At 45.3% G+C, this 26150-nt stretch overlaps 1 protein-coding gene across 9 annotated transcripts; it reads right to left on the reverse strand.

Moving 5' to 3' along the window:
- Nucleotides 1-2481: 2481 nt before the first annotated feature.
- kifc3 (kinesin family member C3) lies at nucleotides 2482-26038 on the reverse strand. 9 transcript variants are annotated; one of them, XM_027032412.2, is made up of 22 exons: nucleotides 25592-25753; nucleotides 15197-15314; nucleotides 13339-13481; nucleotides 11473-11695; nucleotides 11182-11306; nucleotides 10991-11056; nucleotides 10559-10690; nucleotides 10055-10294; nucleotides 9703-9876; nucleotides 7920-8067; nucleotides 7659-7789; nucleotides 7391-7502; nucleotides 6965-7143; nucleotides 6764-6868; nucleotides 6536-6666; nucleotides 5891-6014; nucleotides 5582-5711; nucleotides 5204-5433; nucleotides 4786-4938; nucleotides 4437-4563; nucleotides 4022-4068; nucleotides 2800-2894 (listed from the first exon to the last, which is right to left on the reverse strand). In XM_027032412.2, exons 1-22 carry the CDS (start codon nucleotides 25613-25615, stop codon nucleotides 2886-2888), a joined length of 2871 nt encoding a protein of 956 aa, XP_026888213.2. In that variant the 5' UTR covers nucleotides 25616-25753; the 3' UTR covers nucleotides 2800-2885. The 9 variants fall into 9 exon arrangements, with proteins under 9 accessions (XP_035381278.1, XP_026888212.2, XP_035381279.1 ...); XM_027032418.2 differs by lacking the exon at nucleotides 25592-25753 and adding an exon at nucleotides 18626-18745; XM_027032415.2 differs by having other exon boundaries at nucleotides 2853-2894; nucleotides 4437-4519; nucleotides 25592-25755.
- Between the last annotated feature and the right edge of the window lie 112 nt (nucleotides 26039-26150).

Raw genomic sequence — 26150 nt, forward strand, 5'->3', positions numbered from 1 at the left:
GTGATAACCTCTCAAAAAGAGGGTGGACAAACAAAAACACAGAAACTGTGATCAACTCCAAGCACTGTTTAGGCAAGAATGGGTTGCCATCAGTCAACATTTTGCCCAGAAGCTGATATCTAGCATGCCAAGGCAAATTGCAGAAGTCTTAACGAAGGGTCAACACTGTAAATATTGAGACTTTGCTTAAACTGGATGTATTTCTAAATAAAAAGTAAAAAAAAAACAAAACAACAACTTATGAAATGCTTATAGTTGTACTTCACTCTACCATATAAACATCTGACAAAAGGATTAAAAAAAACCAAAAAACTGAGGCAGTAAAATTTGTGAAAACCAAAATTTCAGACTAAATTTTGGCCACGAATATATATGAAACAAAAAACGTCATGCCCTGCTGAATCTCAAACCCAAAATCCTGTTCTGGATTTTGTAATGATGGACTCCCTGGTATCGCTATCTGAAGCTGCTTGTAGCCTGGGCATAATTTTGGACATTCAGTTGTTATTCTTAACTCAATTCAAATCTGACCCGGTCTTGCAGATTTCTCCTTTGTAAAGAATTCAACCCTTTCTCTCGCTGGAAGCTGCCCAGGTGCAGTCTCTTGTAATCTCAACTAGACTACTGCATTGTCCGATTTAAAACCTTGATGCTTGAATACAAAGCAAAAAATGGACCAGGCCCTGTATAGGTGGTCAGCAGTCAAAGCCCTATTCATAACTTGTGTACTTCGTACCTCAAGCACGGCTTGGATTGAAACACTATGCACAGTTTCATGGAAAACAAGCATTGAGACTATGTCCCGGCTCCCGGATGGTGGAATGAAATTCCTCTGTCGGTTTAGACTGCAGACTTCAAATGCAGACTGAAGACCCATCTATTTATGGAATATTTAAATGACCATTGATCCTACATCTATGCTGAGTAACTGAAACGCTAGTACTTATTCGTTACTGCACTAATTGTTAGCTGAGATAGAGCTTATGCATGTTTTGCACTTCTAGGCATCAGCATCGATCCATGTGTTTCAACAGTATTCTAGTTCAATGGCATCATGAAATGTAACAAACTGTACTGGCTATGATGCACTATATAAGTAAATGACAAAGCATTTTTGTAAGTCAATCTGGATAAGGGCATCTGCCAAATGCCATAAATGTAAAGACTTAGTTAATTTACATCATAAATCACTGGTATTCAAAACTGTAGATGCTTCACCCCTTTTTACCTACAAGTATAATGAAGTGGACAACCAGTTACATTATCATCATTTCAATTAACGTGACTTAAAGCCAGAACTGGAAATAGGATTCATTAGGGTTTTGTCAAATTCTACCTTAAGCCAAGCAGAAAGACCCTGTTAAGATGATGTTTTCTTTATTAGAGCACTGAAACTACTGGAAAATGGGCCACAGTTTAGTCTCCAAAACATACACATTTCATACATCAATTTAATCTACCATTTATCAAATTAGTATGGTAAATATTCAAAAGGTAAACACAATAAGAAAGGGAACACCACTACTGGGGAATAATCCCTGTCCTCAACCTGTTAAACCACACTGATACTTAGAAGTTCATGGCTGTACTGTCAACGTCAATCTCAGTCAAATCAATAACATTTTGGCAAATCAACATGGGGCAGTCAGTGAGACTAAAAGTAAGGAAATTTGAAAAGCAAATATATACCTTCTATGACAGATTTGGAGTTTAAACCTTCTTACCAAATTATAACCCAAGATGTTGGAACAGTGACAGTGTAAAAAAGAGACTATGATTATTTCAGGCCATTTATTAAAAAGTGTACAAAACCAAAAATGCATACAAACCTTCAACCAACAAGACCAGAAGCGAGAAAAGCCCCACAGCCACCAGCGGCCACTCTCACTCATGCACACACTCTCAGAATAGTGGTCCATCTGGGCTGGAGACAAAATGCTTTGCACATGGAGGGAGCACCGTTGTTTCAGCTGCTGGTTATGACTCAAAGCGTTCTTATTTACAGCAATGGTGAAACGCGAGTTGTGCGCTCTTTGGGCCGCTGTCGACGTCGGCACATTGGCACTGATTGTCATCCAGCTGAAGCAGGAGCAGATGGAGGCTGAATCTAGAGCCGCATGCTGAGGCCAAGGAAGTAGTCCCTGTTCTGCCACAGTGCCAAACATACATGAAACAAAACACACAACTGCTACTGAAGAGGGGCCACACCTGGCCTGCATTACTGTTCATCACCATGACTACACAGAACATCTTCAAGCTTGACGTCATTTTTGGAAGAACAATTTTGTTTGTGTGCTAAAAATAAATAGGATGGGAGGTTTGAGGGGGAAAAAAAATGAGGGGAAAAAACCCAAACAGGAAGTCTCTCTCTGAAAGGAAAAACAAACACACATTTATCTGTGATAAACAAAAATGCACACACATATACATAATATATATATATATATATATATATATATATATATATATATATATATATATAAATACCAGTCATGCTATATCTTAAAGCAGGACTAGCTAGTTAACACCATAAATGGTAAAATCAGCCTGTGCTAAAGTGCATTATTGTCCACACTGTGACTTAGGAAGATGGTCTCCATGTCAGTAAGACTGCAGGTGCAGCTGAGAAGTCAAAAGGACAGGCGTATTCTTCAGTCACCAGCAGCAATGCTACTTAATTCCAGTCTCCAGTGAGTAGTTTCACAAGATGCGGCCCATGACCCTGACATACTGGCCCCAAGCATCTGTGACTTAAAATACAAAGTCTTCTATTGGTGGATATCCTCAAAAGAGAAGGGCTGATTGGTGGACAGAAACTGGAGGGCTGGGGACTGGAAGGCAGCCTCACATCAGTCCCATTCTGGAGAAGCATCATGCAATTAACTTCATTCGTCCTGGACAGAATAAAAGGAAAAAGATCCCAATAAGAATGAAAGACAAAATTAAAAAAAAAATGTTGCTAGTGTCAATAAACAATGTCAGCAAAAACTGCAATGGACAAGAGATCACAGTCCACGGGTAAATGAACCAGTAAAATTCAGGTCACCTGGACCACAATACACTCACCGATCACTTTATTAGAAAATCCTACCTTATACCTACACAGAGAGTTGATTAGAAACACCTACCTTACACCTACACTCCCTGGCAACTTTTTAGATACACCCATGTTCATGAGTTTTTAATTACAGACTGAATCTCATCTATAACTAACTAGCAAGATAGTGGTCTGCCACCTAAAAAAATAACCTTCCAACAGAAGGTCAACTGGTCAGGACCTGACCTCTGGGGAAGGCCGAGAAGTTTGCAAATGCAAACTGAACGCTACAGATACTTGTGCCTACAATGATACAAGTTGCCTCTAATAAAGAAGCTGGTGAGTGTAGAACTACACCCATGTTACTTTGCATGAGTCAATGCTAAAAAAATTCAGCTCAGGCACTTGGTTTAGTTAGTCACCATTAGGTTAAGAGACATTTATGAATATGACCACTCATTTTCTGCATTGAAAAGGGAAGAGCTTTATCACTACATGTGAAGGGGATGATGTTTGTCCTTTGTAGTTGGTATGTGTGCTGCTCCAAAAAATGGTGGTGAACTCATCACTCTCACAAAATGTATAACATTCATTTGCACTTCACACAAGATGTATCTGTATAGCTGGTCCCGCAGTGACCGTATACACTCAAGTCTCTTGGTTCCACTCCGTCCCTCTCTCACAGCCTCGCATGTGCACACACAGTGACCACCACACAACAACCAAGCCACAGAAAACAGCAGCCGTGGAAAACTACTTTGACAAAGAAGGAAATAAAAACGTACATAATACACAAAAGCGTGACAGGACAAGTCAGAGCAACATCAATTTTTACTCCACACAAAAACTCTCACTCACGCACGCACAAAGACACTTTCCTAGGGTTAGAGGCAATGTGTTAGATGGGCAGAGGGCGACCAGGTGACACAGGGCCATGCTGAGCCTTTCCATGCTAAGAAGTCAATCAGAGAAAACCCCACCTACCTGCCCACTGTCCCCAACCAATGGGCTGGCTCTGTCTACCTGTCTGTCTGCAAACCAACCAATTAAAGGGTCATAGAGATGAGGTGATCAGGTGCAGCAAAATAAAAACTCAGATCCAAAGGCATTCCCCCCTTTTAAATACATCCATATATGTAGCTTGACTTTTATGCTTACATTGCAAGTCTGTGCATTTTGTGTGTACATGCAAAACATGTCCATTATCTCCATGTGACTTAGTAAATTTGTGCAGTGAAGTTTGGCAAAAGAATCCTGCCAAGAACCACTCTCCTGCAAGGGTTGGATAAGTCCAAGGAGTAGACATCTTCGTGTGAAGGAGACATATCTGAACTGCTGTCTTTTGCAGCTGGCGGTGCGCATACAACAGAAGAACATATGAGGGGGTATGTCTCCTCACCAGTGGTGAGCTGGCTGTGGGAACGGCGGCGTGAGCTGTGACTTCTGGAGGTGGAGGAGACAGTAGAGCTCACACTGCTGGCCCTGGAGATGGGCAGGGGCACAGGGGTCACCGGAGGAGAGTCCAGCTGTGAGAGAGAGTTATGACTGACAAAGGCAATTTACATGGTGGGGAGTGAGAAGACTTTGGATGGCATGTTTATGGTAGTGGCTAATGGGACACAGACTACAGGTCAGGTAAAGGAACTATAAAAATCAATCATGAAATTTAAAATCAGTTATTAGCCATATTTTTTAAATGCCCATCCTAGAGATGTTGTGATTGACTGTGTATAGTTGTGTGTGAATACCTCCACACTGTCATGAGTAGGTGAAGAAGATGTTGAAGAGTTTTCAGCACATCTGCGTGAAGACGATGCCGGGCCAAGCTCGACTGTACGAACACGTTGGGCAAACTTCAGAGAGCAGACTGACTCACTGACATTACTGTCCAAAGGAGATACCTGAGAGAGAGAGAGAGGGAGAGAGAGAGAACTTAAGTGCTTTCCATATGATCTTTTGATATCTAAGGTTAAGGCCACATGGCACAAGATTCAAGGGAGGAGAAGCCAGAAACTCCAGTGTGAGTGACCCCATGCTGATGAGGGCATTGAGAATGAGCAAAATTCTGTGTGTTAGATTTGGGGAAGCACTCCAATGTGCATAGCCTGGGGTCCTCACAGCTGGGATTTAACCCCTGCTGCCTGGAGGCTGCTGGATGGCAGAGACCTGCACCACCATGAGGGTCTTGTTGTCTCCACTGAGCGAGTCCTGGAGCAGGTATGTGAGGCGCGAGTTCCGGAAGGGCACATGAGAGTGGCGTGAACGCAGCGCGTTGATCACGTCGCCCAGTGCTGACAGGGACTTGTTGATGCACTGGGCCTCCCGCAGACGGCTGCCCTCAGCTCCAGATTTGGCGATCCGCTCTGAACCAGCCAGGTCCACCAGGTTCAGCTTGCCTGAATGCACGCACACACACGCACACACAATTCTCCTGTCCAAATATCTTTAAAGTATAAAAGCACAATTTCTAACAAACTGTTCATTATGCCCATGCCCATTTAAATCACAGATCGTTCGTGTAGGTGTGTGTTTCCATCTCCCCACCTGAGGTGCGGTGTCCTGTAGAGGAGTTGAATCCAGCCACGGTGATGATGAGCAGTGCGTGTGAGCGAGAGCTGTGTTCATTCAGGTTGGTGCATGCCGTCGCCCTGTTCATGTGACCCAGCTCAAACACCTCCAGGGGGTAGAAGTCAAGAGTTAAGCTTTCATTTACACTCCAAAGTCAGCACTCTTGACATGCAAGGACAAATGCTGAGTGACCTCATGGTTTCCCAGACTGAGATGGAGGGAATGAAGGCAATATGGCTTCCCTCAGCATTCAGTCAGTGTAGCTGGTCTCATGCCATTGCTCACCTTGTTAATGTCCTCCACACACTCCACTGAAAACTCTGTGAGACCCGGAACATACAATTGACCACTGCCATCTGGACACATCTTAATGTCCAGTTTCTCGCTGGGGGTGTCTCCTAAAAGATTCCTGAGGAAAACAATGATTCCTCTAAATGAAGGTTGATACAGGCACAAAAACTAAACCAATGACCAATAATGTGACAACCATATCAGTAACTGCAGAGCAAGCATGTCATTACAATATGGAAACTTGCAATCCTCTCCAACAAATGTGGTCTTTGAACTGTGCAAGTTTTTACACACACACACACACACACACACACACACACACACACACACACACACACACACACACACACACACACACACACACACACACACACACACGAGAGAGAGAGAGAGGCTATAATGCTTGGTGAGCCATTATGTTGCTTGTGTATGGTCCATCCTTCTCTCTTAGTTTCTCTTGCACCCACACGAACATGCACACCCACACACATCTACGCATACCCCTCTGAAGCTGTAGCAGACGGCTGTATATCTGACCCTGATCTCCTGAGGAGTGCTTAGACAGTGCGCTCACTCGGACTGGCTAGTGAAGGCAGCTGTGAGGGACCTGCAGGGGTCCAGGGTAGCATGTGCACTTACCGCAGCATCTCATTGTAGATCTCCACCATGCTGACGGTGATGTTGTAGTCCCAGTCAGGCTTTTTCTCAGACACCTCGGAGAACAGCAGACGAAGGGCTCGCTGGTTAATACCGGGGTCTTCAGCAACACCCTAAAAGAGACACACCCACACGTTAGATGAGACACATTAACTCATCTTCACCTTCATCACAACTCGTATTGAGTTGGTGAGCCTTAAATTACTTCACCTCCATTGTATAGGTCTTTCCTGAGCCTGTCTGGCCATAAGCGAAGATACACACATTGTAGCCATCTATGCAGGATGTGACCAGAGACTGCACCTCCTGAAATACCTGCCCAATCAAACGAGAGGAGACTATGAGGTCAAAATAGGCACTTGACCTGCACTAGACCAGTGTGACCTGCCGTGACCTCCTGCTCAAACGAACCTCCTCCTGCGTGGCCTGAGGTGGAAAGACCTTGTCAAGTTCAAAGGTCATAAGCTTGCCCTTGTTGGACAGGCAGAGCACAGCATCATCATCTGGGTCAAAGGTCACCATGTTCTTGCAGTCACCCTCTGCTTCCTCCTGACAGATGGGCCGTACACGGCACAACACTCGAATGTTCCCTGTAAAAACAGAGGCATTGTGGGCCAGAAGGTCTGTAATCTGAACAGCAACCTCAGTTTCCAGGTGGTATTAAATTTTTGTAAGCAAACCAGAGTCATGTGGGCAGGAATGAAAAAACTGAACAGTCCGAACTTTCTGCTCAGAGGCACATGAGGGGAGTGTTCACAGCCAGATGTTGCTATAGAATGCTCCTAGGCAGAGGCCTGTTTTTGGCTGGGGGAGGTCTCTCTCTCAGGGAGCCTATACCTTTCAGGCGCACTAGCTCATTGTGGCACTTCTTCCTTAGATTCATCTCCCTCTTGTATTTGCGCAGCAGCTCTTGGTTGGCACTGCTCACCTCACCGATCACCTGACAGATCTGAACACACATGCATCGCAGAAAAAACACGCACACACACACGCACACACACGCACACGCCATCATGTCCAGGGTCGGGTCTCTCTCCTTAAGGTAGGAAATTATTGTGTGTACTGAGTACGTGTGTGCGCGCGCATGTGTTTGTGTATGTCTTGCCTCTTGCTTAGCCTCAGCAATAGCTTTCTCCAGCATATAAGGGAAATCCTGCACCTGCCTCTTCAGGCAGTTATAGTCACAGGTGAGTGTCCTCAACGCTGGCTGCAAGGTCAACAAGTTCATCCGCACACCTGCACACACAATGAGGAATTAAAGTATGCCAAAAACATGCACGTGCACACATGCACACAAATGTGCATGCACCAAAAGGGACGAAGGCACGCTAAAAACAAATGCACAGACACACATGTGCACACGGACCTGCGAGGTTCTCGTGCACAGCCTTCATTTCACTCTCGGCTCGGATAAAGGCTTCCTCTATAACTCGGTTCTTCTCCTCCTCCAGACTCTGCAGCTCCGCCTCCAACTGCCCTTGAGCTCGCTCCATCTCACCCTCGTACACAAGGATCTGACACAAACGCACACACCCTACACATTAACTTGCATAAACATGTTCATGACACATACACAGAGCCATTCAAGTATAAAAGCTTTTGGAGACAACACACAAATAGACGTGCAATGTCACCTCCACAACCTGGACATATTCTCCACTTGCAAATTTAGAACGCACACACACACACACACACACACACACACACACACACACACACACACACACAAAAACATGTATGCATGCATGCATGCATGCATACATACATACATACATACATGCATACATACATACATACATGCATACATGCATACATACATGCAAGTATACTCAGAGAGCAAATGAGACTCAAAGTTGCAGTGAAAGGCTTCCAGAGAAACACGATGTTTCGGACAGAGTTCCTACATCCGCTGTGCAAGCAAAATGCTAAACTTTTTGCAATTTGCTTACACAGCTGATGAAGGACCCCTTTTCGAACCAGAATGGCCCATTTCACTGAAAATTGTGTGTACTCCACTGCATATTATATACAGTACACACACTAATATTTTATATATATATATATATATATATATATATATATATATATATATATATATTATATATATTATATATATATATACACACACACACACACACACACACACGCACACACACACACGCACGCACGCACACGCACGCACGCACACGCACGCACGCACGCGCACGCACACATACACACGCACGCACACATACACACGCACGCACACATACACGGAAAGGGGGGTGGGAACGCATGGGTGTGCAGGTGGTAACATGCGTGGATCCCTTTTAACATACTCAATACTCTAAATTTCCTGCAGTTTCAAAACTCAAAAAAGGCTATCGAGTAGTTCAGAATAAGCTAACTGTTCATCTAAATAAAATGTGAGCATTTCTATGATGACCTAAAAAAAATGTCAATTTACCCTTGGTCAAAAGAACTGGGAAATTGACCCAGGTCCCTTTTTTTTTTTTTTACCTTAACTCTAGTCAGCCCCAGAGTAACCTGGCCAACTTGGGAGACCCTAAGGATGACCTCCACAGCTCAGAGAGGGATAGAATCCTCGCCACACTAAATCTTGTCTTGGGGAATTGAGGTTTCATACTATCAAAACCAGGGAGAACAATGGTGCCATTACAGGGGAAAAACAGAGGCTTCTCAAAAGGGGTGGAATATACAGAACTCAACATGGCCAACCACTTCACAGAGGAAACAATGCCAGAACAACAGAATTCAGAACACCACAGCATATTATCTGAACAACTGTGGGAGCTTTAAGTCAAATGGTCTGCTACTGGTGTAGTAGGGTTAACCCACTGCAACAGGACAGAAACCGAAAACCCAAATTCACCAGGTATTCCACAGCAAAATAGTGTACACACACACACACACACACACACACACACACACACACACACACACACACACACACACACACACACACACACGAGAGAGAGAACGATAAAACAAAACCATTTTTACCATGGCTGTCAGAGATTGCATCTAACCGAGTTCAACTGACGTTATCAGTCAAGTTATTTGCCATTCCAAAGTGACTGTAGCAGTGGAATGTATAAATCATTTGCAGACAGAACATGCCTGGAGGCGTATGCATGTGCATGTTATACCTGGTGACGCAGCTCACTGCTGGTTCTCTGGCTTTCATGCAGCTGCTCCTCCAACTCTCGGAGGAGCTGCCTTTGGACCCCCAGCTGTTCCTGGAGAGCTTGGTTACGTGCCTGTGCCTCCACCAAGGCCTGCTTACACTGAACAGATTCAATCTCCACTGTCCTAGTCACATACTGCAGAAAGAGAGAGAGAAAGGGAGAAATGCACGAGAGTGAGCCCAAGAAAGAGAGAGCAGGTTATACGTTGCATGCATGCTGCATAATATACATAATGAAGTGAGTGAAAGGAAACATTTAAAGTCCTTGGCCACCACATTGAACAAAACATCAGGCTGGCCGCTGCATTGCTCACCTTGACCTGCAGGGGTGCTGCAGCCTGGTGGGAGAGGGCTTCCTCTGCGTCTTGGAGCCGAGCGGCCAGTTGCTCCTGGTTCTCAGCACTGCGGCGCGACGCCTTCTCCATCTGCTCCTGCAGGTGGGCCACCAGCTTCGTGCGCTCCTCCAGCCGCTCCTCCAGGGTGGCCAGGCGCCGGCCCTGCTCGCGGCTCTCCTCCTCGCATCGCAACAGCGCCCCCCGCAGGGCCTCTGCATCCTAATACGCAGCCGCATATCCCAGAGGCGGGAATGGTGGGAGAGATGGAGAAAGACAATGGGTTGCATTTAGGAATCCAGTCTAGGACCAGTTTTTGCCTTTTACAGCTCAATAGTCCTAGTTATGTTGATGAGGCTGGGGTCTATCTGAGTCCAAGGTCTAACTCAGACATGCCTAGACTTGTTCTACATGCTGTGTGTTTATCTCCGTGTATAATGCAGCCGTAGGTGACTGCGGATGTGTAAGAGTAAGAGTGTACCGTACCTGGCTGTGGGAGCAGGTGGAGGTGGAGCAGGTAGCTGGGGGCTGGTGGCCGGAGGTGGCCCTCAGCTCCTCTCTGAGCCGCTGGTTCTCACTCTGCAGCAGCTCCAGCTGCTTTTCCAGGTCTGTTGCGCCCTACACACACAGACACGTGCGCACGCACGCACGCCCGCACAGGTGCACAGACGTGGCCAGACACACGCACCCAAAACTGAGAACTAGGCCATGTGCCGAAACCTAATCTTGTGGAAGAACCACATTCCTGACATATCAAATCTAGGTCAGTCTCCCTGACTTTCCAGCCCGCTATCAAATTAATCCACAGCATTAGGCTCATGGGCTCCCAGTGTTGGGATTCCGTGCTTACAGCGAGCAGACGGCTGCTTGGCTCAGCTCTATTTACCATCGGTCTCTTTCTCAACCCTGATTTCTCACCAGTTCAGAGCGCAATTTCTCCACCTCCTGAGTCTGGTTCACCAGTTTCTTCTCCAGCTCCTCAATCTGAGAGGAACACACACACACACACACACACACACACACACGACTAATCAAATGTAGTGTTCAAGACATTACAGACATTATGCATGAACAAAGTACACTGTGTGTGTATGTGCACGCATGCTTACCTGTGTGTGCAGCCCCGTTATGAGAGCGAATTGTTGGGTCTCCTCTTTGCGCAGTGTGTGCTGGGAGTGAGCAGGGTCAGGGTGATACTGTAGCCTTGGTGATGCTGCACTCAACAGCCTTGTTCCTGCCACACACAAAACACACATCATTCCTCATCGCTCTTGTATTGCATAATTTCCTGCATTGGCTTCCCATATGGGATAGCCAACCATTTACGACCTGCCACAGATCAGCAATATACTAAAATCAACCCTGCATTTTCTCTTCCTTCTCCACTATGCCCTGCTCACCCGAGGCACAGCCAGCTTGGTCGAACTGGTTCTCCTGCAGGCCTGGCCTCCCGGCAGGCTCCCGTTGGGCGTGCTCAGGCTGGCAGCCCGTGCCGGTCCGCTCTGGGCTGCCCACCTGCTCTTTGTGGGGCTTGTGCACGTGCACTTGCTGGAGAAGCTGTCTCTTGGTGGCTTCTCCGCTGCGCAAACAAGCTTGATACTCACACACTTTCTCTTGCAGTGCCTGCAAAGACACCGGCACACACCAGTTACATCATACTCCCCTCTGCACTGGTTAGGAAGTATAGATGTTGGCGTGCCATACAGTTCCATGGAATTTCTAAAACACCTGATATAAAATCTAAAATCTGCATGATACACGCATATACACTGGCAGCACACTGCCAATCTTGAAAGAAGTATAGGAGAAGGGAGGACTAGTACCCTTGATGCATATCCACACCCTAAAAACCATATGCACTAGTGAACACACACACCCACAAGCAGAGAGCAGCACTGCAGAGAACATTCTGCTCACGTCTGATGGCACAGAGGCCAAACCAATGACTAAATGGCATCATGGCTAAGTACAAAGTCAGAGGACCAGAGGGGAATTAGATAGGCCGGCATCCGTGAATCAGGTAGTGAATCAATTCTGTGCAGGTGGAATGGCCCAGAGGTGACTGGGAGTATGAGAGCAGGCCAGGAGACAAGGGGAGACAGACACAGGAGGAGGAGAAGAGACGTCTGATGAGTCCAAGATGAATCGAGGCACAGATGACAAACGACACAACAGATGTGACGAGGCATCTGTTCCCCAAACATCAAGAAAGACACTGAACAGTACAATGCTTCAAACGGAGAAAGGTTCACCACGTTTTATCCTTTGAGTCACAAACCTTGCCTTCACATACCTCAATTAAAAATCATCATCATCATCATCATCATCATCATACTCACACAGGCCAGCCCTTGTTTTGCACATCAGCCAGCTGGACATCTCAGATGCATTGTGCTATTGCTCCTCTAACACCAGGAAAGTGTACCTGGTGACATGCAAGCTATTGTGGCCATTCAGAGAGGCACTGCACATTCAAGACACCAGCCTCCCACTCATAACAGAATTCAGGCTGTGGAACATGTGAATGGTTGCCCAATCAGATCTGAGCATGCATCTCAAACACTCTCCCTTACACTCTCCCTCCCTCCCAGAGCAACTGATAAATGTTTACAGTACAGTGAGATTAACAGGAGTGTTGAAAGTTTTCCAGAATATCACTGCAATGTCCTATAACTTTGTGTTAGTAGACCATGCTAGAGCGGAATCAGAAGCTTAGTCAGAAGCTTAAATAAGAGCACTGGGATCTGTGCACAGGTACATTGAGATCTTCACTTAGAAGCCAGTGTCTTTAATTGTCACCTTTAAAACAAAGCAAAACAAAAACAAAATCAAAACCAAAAACCAGAATAACCAAAATCTGACTGTGCAACCTGAGCTTATTTGAAGCAGCAATGAAAAATAGATTAACCATGATACTTCAGGAGACCGCAGATCATTACGATCATGCTCTCCTAGGAACATCAGACAGCAGTTAAATGAATGATACTGCAAAGACAACTGTTTCCTGTGATACAGGAAAGACAACTTGCTAAGGGTAACACAGAAACAGGTATCCAATAAACAAACGGACATGCTACACACGAAGCCAATATCACCAGTTAGGGAAAGTAGCCTCAGGCTTTTGCCCCATTCTCATTTAGAATAAAGAGATTCTGGATAGCAGTGTTTGGTCTAAACTGGCCCAGTTAGAGGACAGGTGGGGGGGATTCTGGAGAGTGAAGTTTGGTTCAAGCGAGTCCGGTTAGACGACAGATGGAGGGCTTTACCTGTAGGAGCAGCTGACGCTGGTCACAGAGGGGAGCCTCGTTGAGGTCAGGGGTCAAACGGTGCCGCTGGAGGACTGAGTTGGGCAGTGTCAGGAAGGAGCTCTCCTCCTCACCATCACTCATCAGGAAATCCACTGAACTTGCTGTAGGGGCACATGTGTTTGCACGCACACGCACGCACAATTAAATATTTAGGTGAAAGGCCTATGAAATTGGCAAGACCCAGACCCAGAACTGCTGTAGGTGCAGGTGCAATCAAAGCAGATTAACTGGACGCCCAAAACCAAAGTGTGAATCAGTAGAATGGAGGTAGGAAATGTAAGATTACTCTTTAATGAAAACCTTAACCAACACACCTACACTTACTGCAGCTCAAACCCCACAGACACACATGCCAAGTTCTCTTTGTCTTTTGTTCCCTACCTGAACAACACCAAGGTCCTCTAGGCACCATGGAAACTGGCACAGCACGATAAACTAACAGATTACAGCCTTCTGTGGGTGACACATTAACTTAACCTCTCTGTGTGTGTGAGAGAGAGATAGTGTGTGTGTTCTCAATTCTCTGCACAGGATCTTATCATAGGGAAACAATCCCGACCTGTACTGCTGCAAATGCTTATGATACACACTTTGAACAAACAGACAGGAAAGGCTGCGTTCAGCTCCCAGCTGAAGAACGAAACCTTGGCAACCTGCTGGAATCACAGCTATGGAGACTACCAGGAAATCTTTAGAATCACAGTATTGCATTAAACACCACACACACACACACACACACACACACACACACACGATGTGGCATGCATGTTTGCTAATGACAGTTCACTCAGTGCGTGCGTGTTCTCACAGACGACTATGATCTCCATGAAAAACGCTCACCTCTATCTCACCATCCTAGTGCACTAGCTGTATTTGCCATATTTCCCTACATTTACCAATCCTAGTGCACTAGCTGGTATTTCTCCCTAAAGACACTGTCCTAGTGCACTAGCTCGTATTTCTCCCTACAGACACTGTCCTAGTGCACTAGCTGGTATTTCTCCCTAAAGACACTGTCCTAGTGCACTAGCTCGTATTTCTCCCTACAGACACTGTCCTAGTGCACTAGCTGGTATTTCTCCCTACAGACACTGTCCTAGTGCACTAGCTCGTATTTCTCCCTACAGACACTGTCCTAGTGCACTAGCTCGTATTTCTCCCTACAGACACTGTCCTAGTGCACTAGCTGGTATTTCTCCCTACAGACACTGTCCTAGTGCACTAGCTCGTATTTCTCCCTACAGACACTGTCCTAGTGCACTAGCTGGTATTTCTCCCTACAGACACTGTCCTAGTGCACTAGCTGGTATTTCTCCCTACAGACACTGTCCTAGTGCACTAGCTGGTATTTCTCCCTACAGACACTGTCCTAGTGCACTAGCTCGTATTTCTCCCTACAGACACTGTCCTAGTGCACTAGCTGGTATTTCGCCCTGCTTCTCTCTCACTCATGTGTTTGGTCATCAGCATCTCACTTGCCAGTTCTTTCTCATAATTACATTCCTGCATTGCTGCCATCACCTTGAACAGCTCTGCAGTAAAACTCAACCCCTCCCGCCAGTATTCAAAGCAACTCTATTCCTAGCAAGATTTATCCCCCTGTACCTTTTTTCACCAGTTCAGTCCAGAATAATATTATCCTTCTCTTGGGTTCTTTTCGTCTTCGCCTGGTCTCTGCCCTTTCCTCGACTCAGCCAGCCACACTACCCCCAACCCCTTACTCTCTTCCCTCCTCATTCACATGCACGCACACTCTCCCAGTCATCTGAGAAATGTCACCACGCTGGTTTAAGTGAAACCACGTCACCATGCTCACCATCCAATGAGACGTCTTTGCTCCAGAGCTCCTGCAGGCAGGGGGTGTGGCCAAGGTCCCAGGTCTTCCGTGTGCTAAACATGACCGCTTGGCCAAGCAGACCGCACTGCTGGACCGTCTGCAGACACAGACAAGTGCACTATTCATTCAGAGCTCGACATACCTCTCTTTTGAAGGTGCCTCTTTCCTGCAGGTGCAGGAATGTAAATCCGGTGCTGGATTTATTTTTTGGTTTGTGCTGGATATAGCTTACACAAAACCAGTTAGTGCTGTAGTTCACACAAGTGTGTATTATAATGTTTAATTTAAAGCTGTATGACCAAAAGCATTACAAATCTATCCAACTATGTGCATCAATGTGAAAGTAAAAATGTAGCTCAGTGGTAGCTCATTGGGCAGTGGTAGCTCAGAAGGTTGCCAGTTCAAGTCCCACCACCATGAGGTTGCCACTGTTGGGCTACTGAAAAAGACCCTTAACCCTCAATTGCTCAAGATGTGTTCAGTCAGCTAAATGCCATAAAAGTAAATAAATTGTAAAACTGCTTCTGGTGAGCTGGTGCTGCAGACACGTGAGATTCAACAAGGTACAGCAATTCTGGCCCGAATTTTCACTAGAAATTCTCCCTCAGCTATAAGAAACGGTACTTCGACTCTGTCCGCCATACTGTCAAATGGATATACGGAATACACATTATGCTCAATATTCCTCAAGTGAGGCTAGGTATGCCGGAATACACCCCCACACACCAGCAGTCATGTTTTCCTGTGGTCCATGGCGTGGCTGAAGTGGTTGTGGCCTTGTCCCTGGTCCAGACAGCCGTTATGAAAAAGTGACCCCACCCAATCCAACATCTTCCAGTAGACTACTGCCTGAAGTGTTATCTGGAACTCACATAACTCACCCCTGCATTAATGCTACCCGTCACAGCAGAGAAGGCTTACAGGGAAGATGGGAGGGAGAGGGAGAGAGAGCAGGCTCATTTGCTGACAGGTAAGAGGTGAAGAGCTGTGGCTCCACCCTCTGTTGTGGTGATTACCCATAATCCTTTAAAACCCGTCAGCAGATGGCCTCCCACACTCTCTACCCTGCAGTGCCAGGGGAAACAGGCCAGACGTTCTGGGCCCAGTTCAGAGGCGCACCCTCACCTGTTCCAATGGGCCCTCCTCACCAGCTCTTTATGCATTGCAAAACTCCACCACGTCCCCTATCTGTGAGGAATGGATAGCATTTGTCTCGTGTAGCAGTGAGACACACTGTCAGAAACAATGCGATCAGAAAATGTGCAGTTATCCTGTTGGTGCCTTCAAGACCCTTCATCATTTGGAGCCAGAGTTTGTCAGCATCAACATTCAGTTTTAGTTTACTAAATAGATAGATAAAAGAATAAGGATATAAATACCCATCCCAATTGTTTAGTTAATGTGTTTTAGCCATACCTGCTGCTAATAGGTATTAAAAATCAAGCACATCGCCAGGCAGTCGCCCTAATGTAGCACAGAACACCTCATACCATACAACTCATTGGGACAGTCATAGGATGCCACCTTTTTGTCACAAGTAATTTCTGCCCTTCTTAGTCTGAGCTCAAACTTTACCCATCCTCTGTTGCATCACATCAGTTCAAAAAAAGCCTCTGGAAGCAACATCAGCACAAGAACAGTGTGCTGACAGCTGCGTGAAATGGGTTTCCATGGCCAAGCAGCTGCACACAAGCCTAAAATTACCACACGCAGTGTCAAATATGTAAAGCACGCCGCCACTGGACTGTGGAGCAATGGGAATGTGTTCTCTAGAGAGATTAATCACACTTCACTATCTGGCAGTCCAATGGATGAATATGGGATTGGCAGGTGCCAAGAGAATGCAAACCATTGGAATACATAGTGCCAACAGGAAAGCTTGGAGAAGGAGGGATAATGCTCTGGGTTTGTTTTTCAACTCCATATTAAAACTCCCATTTTAGAATGGGATGCCCAACAAGGGGACCACACACCTTTGATATTTTCTCCAACACATAAAACCAGTATGGTTTTGACCAGAGGCCACTAGATGGCCAAAGCATCCCTATGATTTCAAAACAGACCCAAGGAGGTTCATCTCATGGCAAGCCCTCTATGCATTTTCCATAACACTGGCCAAATACGTTGGACATCTGCTCTCTTGCCTGGATCAGTCTCCATCATGTCCCTCTCTGCGGGATCAGTTTACTCTCCAGAGAGTGAAACGCTAGCAGAGTGTAATTTTCAGTGCGAGGTCCGGTGCTCCCCCCATGGGAGCTGCATACAACAGGCGTCCCATTTACTGACCAGCTGAGATGGCGAAAATGCATCATTCACTTAGGCTAAGTTTAGTCTTTATCTGCTCGCATAAAAGATTACCTGCTTCTAATTTTCAAAGAGATTTTGAAAAAAATGGAGGCGAGAAGAGATTAAGCAGATTTCTTCCTTTACTCCACTGCCAGATCACATCAAGACATCTAGCACCTTCCCCAACATCTGCAGCATTCACGTGTGCACGAACACACACACACACGAGCCGGCGCATGCATGCACGCACACACACGATCAGACACATGCACAGACACGCACACACAGGCACACTCACAGGGCTGTGCGAATCTCATTAACCCAGTTCTCTTAGCTCTCACTGCAGCATCTCTTCCGATTAAGCCATGCTCGGCCCAGACAATGCATGCATGCATTTGTGCAGCTACATGTGTGTGATAAGAGCATGCTGATACAATTCAAACCTTTAAGGGCTATTGTGTGCTTTTGTTCCCGTTACAGATCACTGGTGTGATAGAGGGAGAAGAATAAATTCTCCATCAATAACCAGTTAACAAAGCTTTAACCAAGTGCTGACCAACAGCATTTCATTACACTTGACTGCACCATCAATTATTCAAAAGCTATAACGATGACGACCACCCCCTCCCCCAATATGCGCACAGTCTGTCACCAGAGTGTACCATAATGGATCCTGTGGACATGCAGGCTGTCGCTAGCTGCAGTGTGTGCAACATCTGCAGTCACTCTGCCTTTGTCTCGTACATGCAAAGAACCACATACAAACAAAGACCAAGAACTCAAAGCGCTTTACACGTACAATGCAGGAGTATGAAAGATCTGATATCATTGGCTGCCCATCCCCCAGTAATAAAGGGGCTAGCCAAGTCTCGCTAGGTCTGGGGGTAAACTGCTCTACCTGCCCGAGAGCTCTGGAGCACTAGAATACAACACTGTTGGAGGCAGGGGTGGTAGCGCTAACGCCAACACATGCTCCTGTCATGGGTGGTAGCGCTAACGCCAACACATGCTCCCATCCTGGGGTCTAGCCAGTGCCAGAGTCTAGGTGATAAATGTGCATCACCAGTCAGTCAATGAAGGGTAAGGCACCTACCCCTTCTCTCTGTATCTCTCTGTACTTACCTCTCTCCCTGCAGTATCCTGCCTTGCCTCATCCTGCAAGCGCCATTGAGCGCTTGTCTTTATGGATTGCAAACACACACACACACACTCTCTCTCTCTCTCTCTCTCTCTCTCTCTCTCACACTCCCGTTTCCTCCCCCTCACTCATTCACACACAAACACACGCACGCGCCACCAAGCCCTGTGTCGCACTGCCACCAGCTCCGCCAGCTCCTCCCACTTGCTCGCCTTCTCGCTCAGACACATTCTGCTCTTGCTTTAGTCTTTATGTAGAGCTCCCTCACTCTCCCCAACCCTCTTTTACACACACACACAGTCTTGATGTGCTGCTCCTTAGTAACAGTGGAATGGGAGCACAGCATCACCCTCTGTGCCCCCACACACCCGCTCCCTCTCATCCTCTCCTTTCCCGAAGCCAGAGGAATAAATATTTTACAACACCGCTGAAGAGCTGTGGCATACTCTGCTCCCCTGACCGAGCTGTGCACGTTTGTGTGCATTTGTCTGTGTTAGTGTTCAACAAATATGGATTTTTCAATGGCTGATGACGATGCCAATATTTAGAGATCAGGTAGACCGATGGCCAACATAAAGCTTGTTCTTTGTTGTATCTTAAGTTGAACTTAAATGAGCATTTATGTAACACTTGTCTGCATTGTCTGTTTGCTTAAGTATATCTGCACTGCACTTATTTTAAATAAAAAACCCTAAATATCCACAGGTAAAAAACAAAAAACTAAACTTTGTAAAAAAATAAATAAAACAAAACCAAAACACTGCCAAAACTTTAACAAAAGAAAAAAAAAGAAAAAAAAAAGAAAAAGAAAGAGAAACAAGGTTTATGCTGGCTCTCTCAAAATGGCACTGAACTGGCCACTAGTGTGTGTACGCACACATAGGGGTAAAGAATGAAGCAGAATGTTACTTTATATGAATATTGCATTATATGAAAAATATTATACATTATATATCTATGTATGTATGTGTGTGTGTGTGTGTGTGTGTGTGTGTGTATGTATGTGTAGCACATGGCCATCAAAAACCTGGGATGAAGTGAACCTGCCTGCCACTGTATTACTCTGCCACTGCAGAGTAGAAGCCTCCAAGGCTTGATCACAGTACTAATGCTGTTATGGCCTAAAGTCGACTGCTCCCACAGTACTGTCCCAACAGCATAACATAAATGCAGGTGAGGAGGGGCTACCGTGGGGCTTCCTGTCTGGCTAGGTTGAGACTGCGGCGTGCAGGAACGTGGGGATGTCCAGCCCCTTTAATTAAAATTACAACAGTTACTGGAGGAGAAACAAAATGATTTTTTTTATGTGAGGATATAAAACCTTGTAAGCCCACAGTTGGAGGACACTGGAATAAGCGACCAGTCAAGAGGACTGTTGTGAGCGAAGTACGAAGTACATTGTTGCTCAGATTAACCACACTTTGCTTACATAACACTCAAATGACCCCTTTAATGTTGCAGGACTGCTGACTGCCACCACACATCCCCAGTACATTACTGGTTATTACTTTACTGGTTTTATTGGCTATACTGGTAAGGTAACTGGACCACTCAACAAGAAAGCACATTAGAGTCAGAGTAAGAAAGAAAAGAGAAAGATCTAAGGAAAGAAGAAACACTGATATATAAAGAGATCTAAAGAAAGATATAAAAAGGGAATGTACAAAAAAGAAAAACAAAAATCAATAAAAGGAAAGGGAGAGATATGGGGAGACGCATACAAAGAAAGAAAAGACAAAGAAACAAAGGAAATGAGAGAGAGAGAGCGCGAGAGAGCGCACAAGCTTTACTTTCAGGGATCATATTAATGCCTTGATCATATCTGTGTAATACCCACCCAGTGCAAAGACTGAACTGATATTTGAGTCACTACCATTCCTGAGAAAGTTTTCCACCTTAACAGTTCAAATTCCTCAACAGCTGATGGTGCTGCACCACCCATAACAGAGTAAAAACACTCGTTCTCAGTCCAGGGTAGACAACCCGTTGACGTTGAACCCTGACCAAGAGAGACACATGTATACATTTAGCTAGCTCAATAACGTCAACCGTTATGAAGAGAAATAAACCAAAATGGTTTCACAATAGCGGAATAACCAGCAGCATACCTGAAGAATGGGGTCATGAAATGACCAAAACAGAAAATACTTTAAGAGTCAAAACATGCTCTAGCATTTCCCAGTCACTCAAGTGATACAATTTATTTGTTGCGAGAAGAGATATGACTGATGATGCACTTCTTCAACTAATCATATGCATTCAGCAGTACAATATTTTAAAATGACAAAACCATGCTATAGCTGCACTTCCTCTCTGTAAGGAGCTTTAATCTTCCAGTTTTTAAATGACAAAGAAATAAATCTCCATACTAAATCTAAATAGCAAATGCTCATCTAATAGCATACTCTCATCTAAAACAAATTTACAGAAATATTGTGAATATTGTGGAAAATTACAAAGAACACTTAGCAAAAAACAAACAGCAAAAAAGAAACAGTATCACAGTTCCCATTGTCAAACTATATTGTATTCACTACTGCTGTATTACAATGTTGGCACTATTGTTCTGGCCTGTATGAACACCTTCACCCACTGGCCAGCACTGCTCGCTGCTCCCCTTCCCTGCTTCCAGACTTCTCTCACCTGAACTCTCTCGTCACTGTCGGCAACCACCCTCGTGTTGGTTATGTCTGGGCCTGCAGCCCTGCCACCCCTGCGTTCCTCCCCAGGGGCTTGGCAACCTCCAGACCAGGGGCCCCTGCTCATCCTGCGGCCCATCCGGGGAGTCTCACGTCCAGGCTTCTCGCCAAGCCCAGTGGGCTCTGCCTCATGGAGCTCCAGGGACCTTGGCTTTTTGAACAGGTTTTTTATCGACAGCAGCAGCAGGGTGCATAGGACATGCATAGTCCCGCGACACTTGGCTGTGCAGATAGAGATGAAGGTTGTGGCCGTCCCCGTCACAGGGCAAGAGCCAGATGGACACGTTACCTGTTGGTGCAGTTACAATCTGCAGTGGTATCGAGTGCTGTGCTCGCGAACTCTGGGAAGGGGTGCGTTTTCAGTCAGGGAGCCTCTGAAACAAACCCCTCATAGCACACAGCTTCTACTAAGCCGTCCCGCAAACAACTAGGCACCTTTTTAAACTCTTAGCTATCTACATCAAAATAGAGACAAGGATGAGATATTTGTTTGCTCTTAAGCGTCAGGAAGGTGAAACACTCAAACAGAAGAAAGAATAAGGGAATAGTGGTGTGTTCAGCATGCTCAGTTCTCGGCGCATTTACAGCAAGGATCCTATACAGCAAAGCTGATCTTCAGATTTCACAGATCCTCCTGTGGGTCGGCCACACTGACCCCGAGCTGTCAGCCTGCTTGTTTCAGATGGGGCAGGAGTGAAGTGGGTCCTAATGTTCAGTGAGGCACTTCGATAATCAGCCGCGCTGATGAAGCAACGCCATGGCAGCCCTTGTGTCTCGCTGTCGCCGGCAGTAGGTGTGTGTGGTAGAAAAGTATGTACGTCCTACTTTTATAGCTTGAGTTGCTCACCTCTTACTCACCTGGATGCATGCAGTCACACCCCTGCTTCTCTGGAAAAAGATAAACATTGCCAGAGTGAAGTCCGACATTCTTTGCATCCGCACCCGATTGTTATCACTGTAGTTCTGTTGCTTCTGAGCTCTGCAGGAGCTGAATAGGCGCTTGGCCTCAGACGGCCCTACCTCTGTCCAACTGAAGTCATGAGAATCATTAACTTTGGCATGAAAACAATTTTAAGGAACCAGGAACAGCGCAGGAGCACTTCTGTGGTACCACTCCTCTTGCATAAGCAATATTTCCAACACACTTTCACAGTCGGCGGATTAAAAGCTGTAGAAATAGCCCAAGGTCAGTGAAGGAACTTCTCTTCCCCAGACTGGAGCAGTCCCTTGTCATTCTTGTCCAGGGTCTAGCAGGGATGTGTGAGAGACAGCAAACAAAAGTCCATGAGGGAAAAGAAATCCCATACAACCACCTGTTCTGCAAAAGAGTGTTGGTGATCCACATAAGTCTCTGATTGGCCATGGGCTTAGTGAGATGACCTCATTATAGCATCCCCATCGGACCTGCCTATTGCCCTGCCACCACACGGCAGCAGCACAACGGCAGATGGCAATGCCTGAAACGCCACCTGACGGCAGGTGCCAGCAATGATCAGAGCAAGAGAATTCTGACAGTTGGTCACCACTGCTGCCTGGCCTGAGAGGGGTTCCACGCTGCCACCATTTCAGTGAGCGAAACACTAGTGCAGCATGCGCTCTCCCCATGGGGCGGCCATAAAAATGCCCCCTCTTCTATTTCATTACCCTTTGTAGGGGTCACACACACACACACACACACACACACGATTCCCACAACCACCTTTACACTCTTAACAAAAACATTTGACCAAAACTGCCATGACAAACAATACTTTTTATATGTGCTGTATAATTTGTCTACTATCTAAATTACATCTGCTATCTATATAATAGATAGACATGCACTTTATCCTTAATAAGGTGGTAACTTAAGCTCAAAACAAGGATTGCCCAATAGGAATGCATCTCATCTCTCCTCCTATTGGAGTCTTTTCGCTTCAGTTAAAACAGGTGTTTTACTTCAGCAAAACAAGTGCTCTCTAGGGGTGCAATTCATTTCAAATAATTTACTTCAGGAAACAAAACACTAATTAAAAATTCTAAACAATGAGACTAAATTGTGATTAATGTGGGAGTGACTGAAAAAAGAGCAAACAACCAGCTGCCTCACTTAAACAGTTTAGAGCATAGGCATGCAGTCGATCAGCTCAGACGGAGAAGAACTGCCTGTTCACACAGTCCCAACACACACAGAGTGGGAGAGAGTGTATGGACAATAGAGCCTCGCTATTGTTTAGGAGCAGTCCCTTTGGCATGGCAGCCCTATAATGCACTGTAAGTGTGACATGTGCTGTGTCTTATTTTAGAGGTAAATTATAGTTTTACAGCAAAGGGTGGGAAACTCTGAAATCACAGGGTACATCTTAACTCAAGCAATGCAATGCCACAAAAGGTCCCTCCCAAGGAAAAAGGAGTGTGTGCTTTTTTCATTGTGTGTGTGTGTGTGTGTGTGTGAGAGAGAGAGAATGAGCCTACTTACATGTGCTCTGAATGACGTGAATGTAGCGCATTATGTCTCGAGCAGTGGCGCAAAGGTCTGTATTAACTGCACTCTCCCTCACCACATAGCTAAAATACAGGACACATTCAGATGTAATCTCACTGAAAAGTGGGAGCTGAAGAGTGACTCACAGTCTCCACTAAGGCAGAAGTGTGGAGGACCATTTGGAGTCTGAGAAATGGCCATGTTGTGGCTGCCTGACATCTGCTTTGCACATGCGCTTTATAGAGCATGTTAACCACTCCAGCCTCTCTCCTGCGACTGCCTCAACAGTGGAAACTCAGGAGGAGGAGGCTTTTTCAACTCAGGGTAGTTTTTAAGAATAGCAACATGTAATTTGCCATTTAAGTCACAAAGCCTGCTATGATTCATTGGGGATAAATGACCCTTCTTATAACAAAGATTTTATTTTTACTCTTAGGAACTTGCAAAATTCTTATTTGGTAAAAACTATTTAGCATAAACAGGAGAACTCTACCAACAACCGAAATGGATTATACTAGTCTGAGAATCTGAAATAAATCAAACATATCCAAGAAGATATAAACAAGAGAAGAGCGCCCTCTGTTGGCTCCATTGAAACATGAAATTCCATAATCTTCTCAATCAATAACCCAGTTGCTTGTACACAATACAACAAAAGACATTTACACCACACTCAACACACGCATACAGTCATACTTGCAAACCTTACATTTGCGCCTTACATTTGCATTGAATCACACCAAACAGTTCCAATTTTTCTCAGCATGTTGCTTAAATAGGCGTATATATGAAAACTCCATGGGGATACGGTGTATGCCTAATACAGCATATACAAAATTGTTAAAGCAAATATTTAAACTAACCTACTAAAATGTTCTAGCAAGGTGCAGTTGACCGTGAAATAAAGGAGCCCAGTGAAATAAGGCTAGCTTTACGTTTTACGTTTCACTGATTACATTTTGCGGCGCTAATTCCGCCTCCCATATCACTGTTACTCAACAACGGTCACGAAACTAGTTCACTTGTTCACATGAAAAGACAAGAAGAGCAGGCTAAACCGCCGGCTAATCCGCCACCCGCCAACAGCAAACATACAGCTGTTTATTTCCCACGACAACGTAAACATTAAAGAACGAACTAGTCCCCTTACGGTCCTGACTGACGCACTCTCTGGAATGTGCTCAGGGGCCGTCATGACGTGGGATGCACAACTTGAAAATGGGCCCCGAAGTGACATAGTTTGCATTTAGTAGCCATTGCTACTCACATGCACACAGTTTAGACATATTTACCGTGTTTTTAAGCAAGCAATGCTTTTCACCAGGAATCGCGTGATTTAACCTTTTTCTTCAGCTAAAGCTATACACAATACACAAACTCAAAGCGACGCATGATCAGCATCACTTGACTACAATTGAACAGCCTGAGCCGCTCTAAAGCAACAGACAACAGCACTGATTCGATGCGACTAATCTAGATATGCCGGTTTGGGTGACATGGTTTTGACACTGAGTAGCTCTTAACTTGAACAGTCGTGTAAGGCCGTGTGCTGTTAAAAGTTATGGTCATTGAGCCGTTACTACAGCTGCTCTGAAGAGGTGGCAAACACAGACCTCACATTTTAAGACCAGCTCTTAAAACAATGAAAGAAAACGCGTCTTTACACAAACGATAACAAATGATGTTACAAACACTCCGATACTACAGAACAGAAAATCTAGTAGACTGGATTTCCCATTCGCTTTTGGCCGGACGTCTATGCGCAAACAGGAAAAAACGAAGCTCACCAGAAAACTTTCCATGCTCGTCATCTCAACGTTTTCTGAACGGACGTTCAAAATACTCCACTGGCGTAATATTAACTTCTTTGATGTCGGGCTCACACATATATATTTACAGTAAGTTAGCAAACATGTAAGAAACGTGAACCTAAACTTGCATAAGCAGAATTAGTCGGCATTTAATATCCCACAGCCAAGCAGCAAAAGGAATGCGCTTACGCTCGTTCTGGGCCAGCACACCGATGTTTTCCTCCAGAGTCTATTTCTTGGTTATTCCGTCATTCTCACAGCGGTAACTTGTCATTCTTGTAATCTGTAGCACTCGGTGCTATTTTTAAAACCATGCGTTTGATTACATTTGAATCATAATCGGTGCAAAGTAATCTGAAGAGCGCGGGGACACAGCCCCGAAAAAAAGACTCGTGAACAAGAAGCATGAAAGCGCACAGCTGAGCGCACTGTCTAATAGTGACGTAGATGAGCTCGGTGCAAGAAACGAAAAAAAAAACAAACAAAAAAACAAACAAAAGGAAACCTACAAACAAACAAACCCACAGGAAAAAAA

The sequence above is a fragment of the Electrophorus electricus genome, chromosome 4 (assembly GCF_013358815.1).
Source record: "Electrophorus electricus isolate fEleEle1 chromosome 4, fEleEle1.pri, whole genome shotgun sequence".
NCBI lineage: Eukaryota > Metazoa > Chordata > Actinopteri > Gymnotiformes > Gymnotidae > Electrophorus > Electrophorus electricus.

Coding starts and splice junctions, on each gene's coding strand:
- kifc3 (XM_027032411.2), bottom strand. CDS start 25,615: ATGACGAGCATGGAAAGTTTTCTG. Junction 6,015..6,535: donor ATCTACAATGAGATGCTGCG/GTAAGTGCACAT, acceptor TGTTTTCCTCAG/GAATCTTTTAGGAGACACCC. Junction 5,712..5,890: donor GTGTGGAGGACATTAACAAG/GTGAGCAATGGC, acceptor TACCCCCTGGAG/GTGTTTGAGCTGGGTCACAT.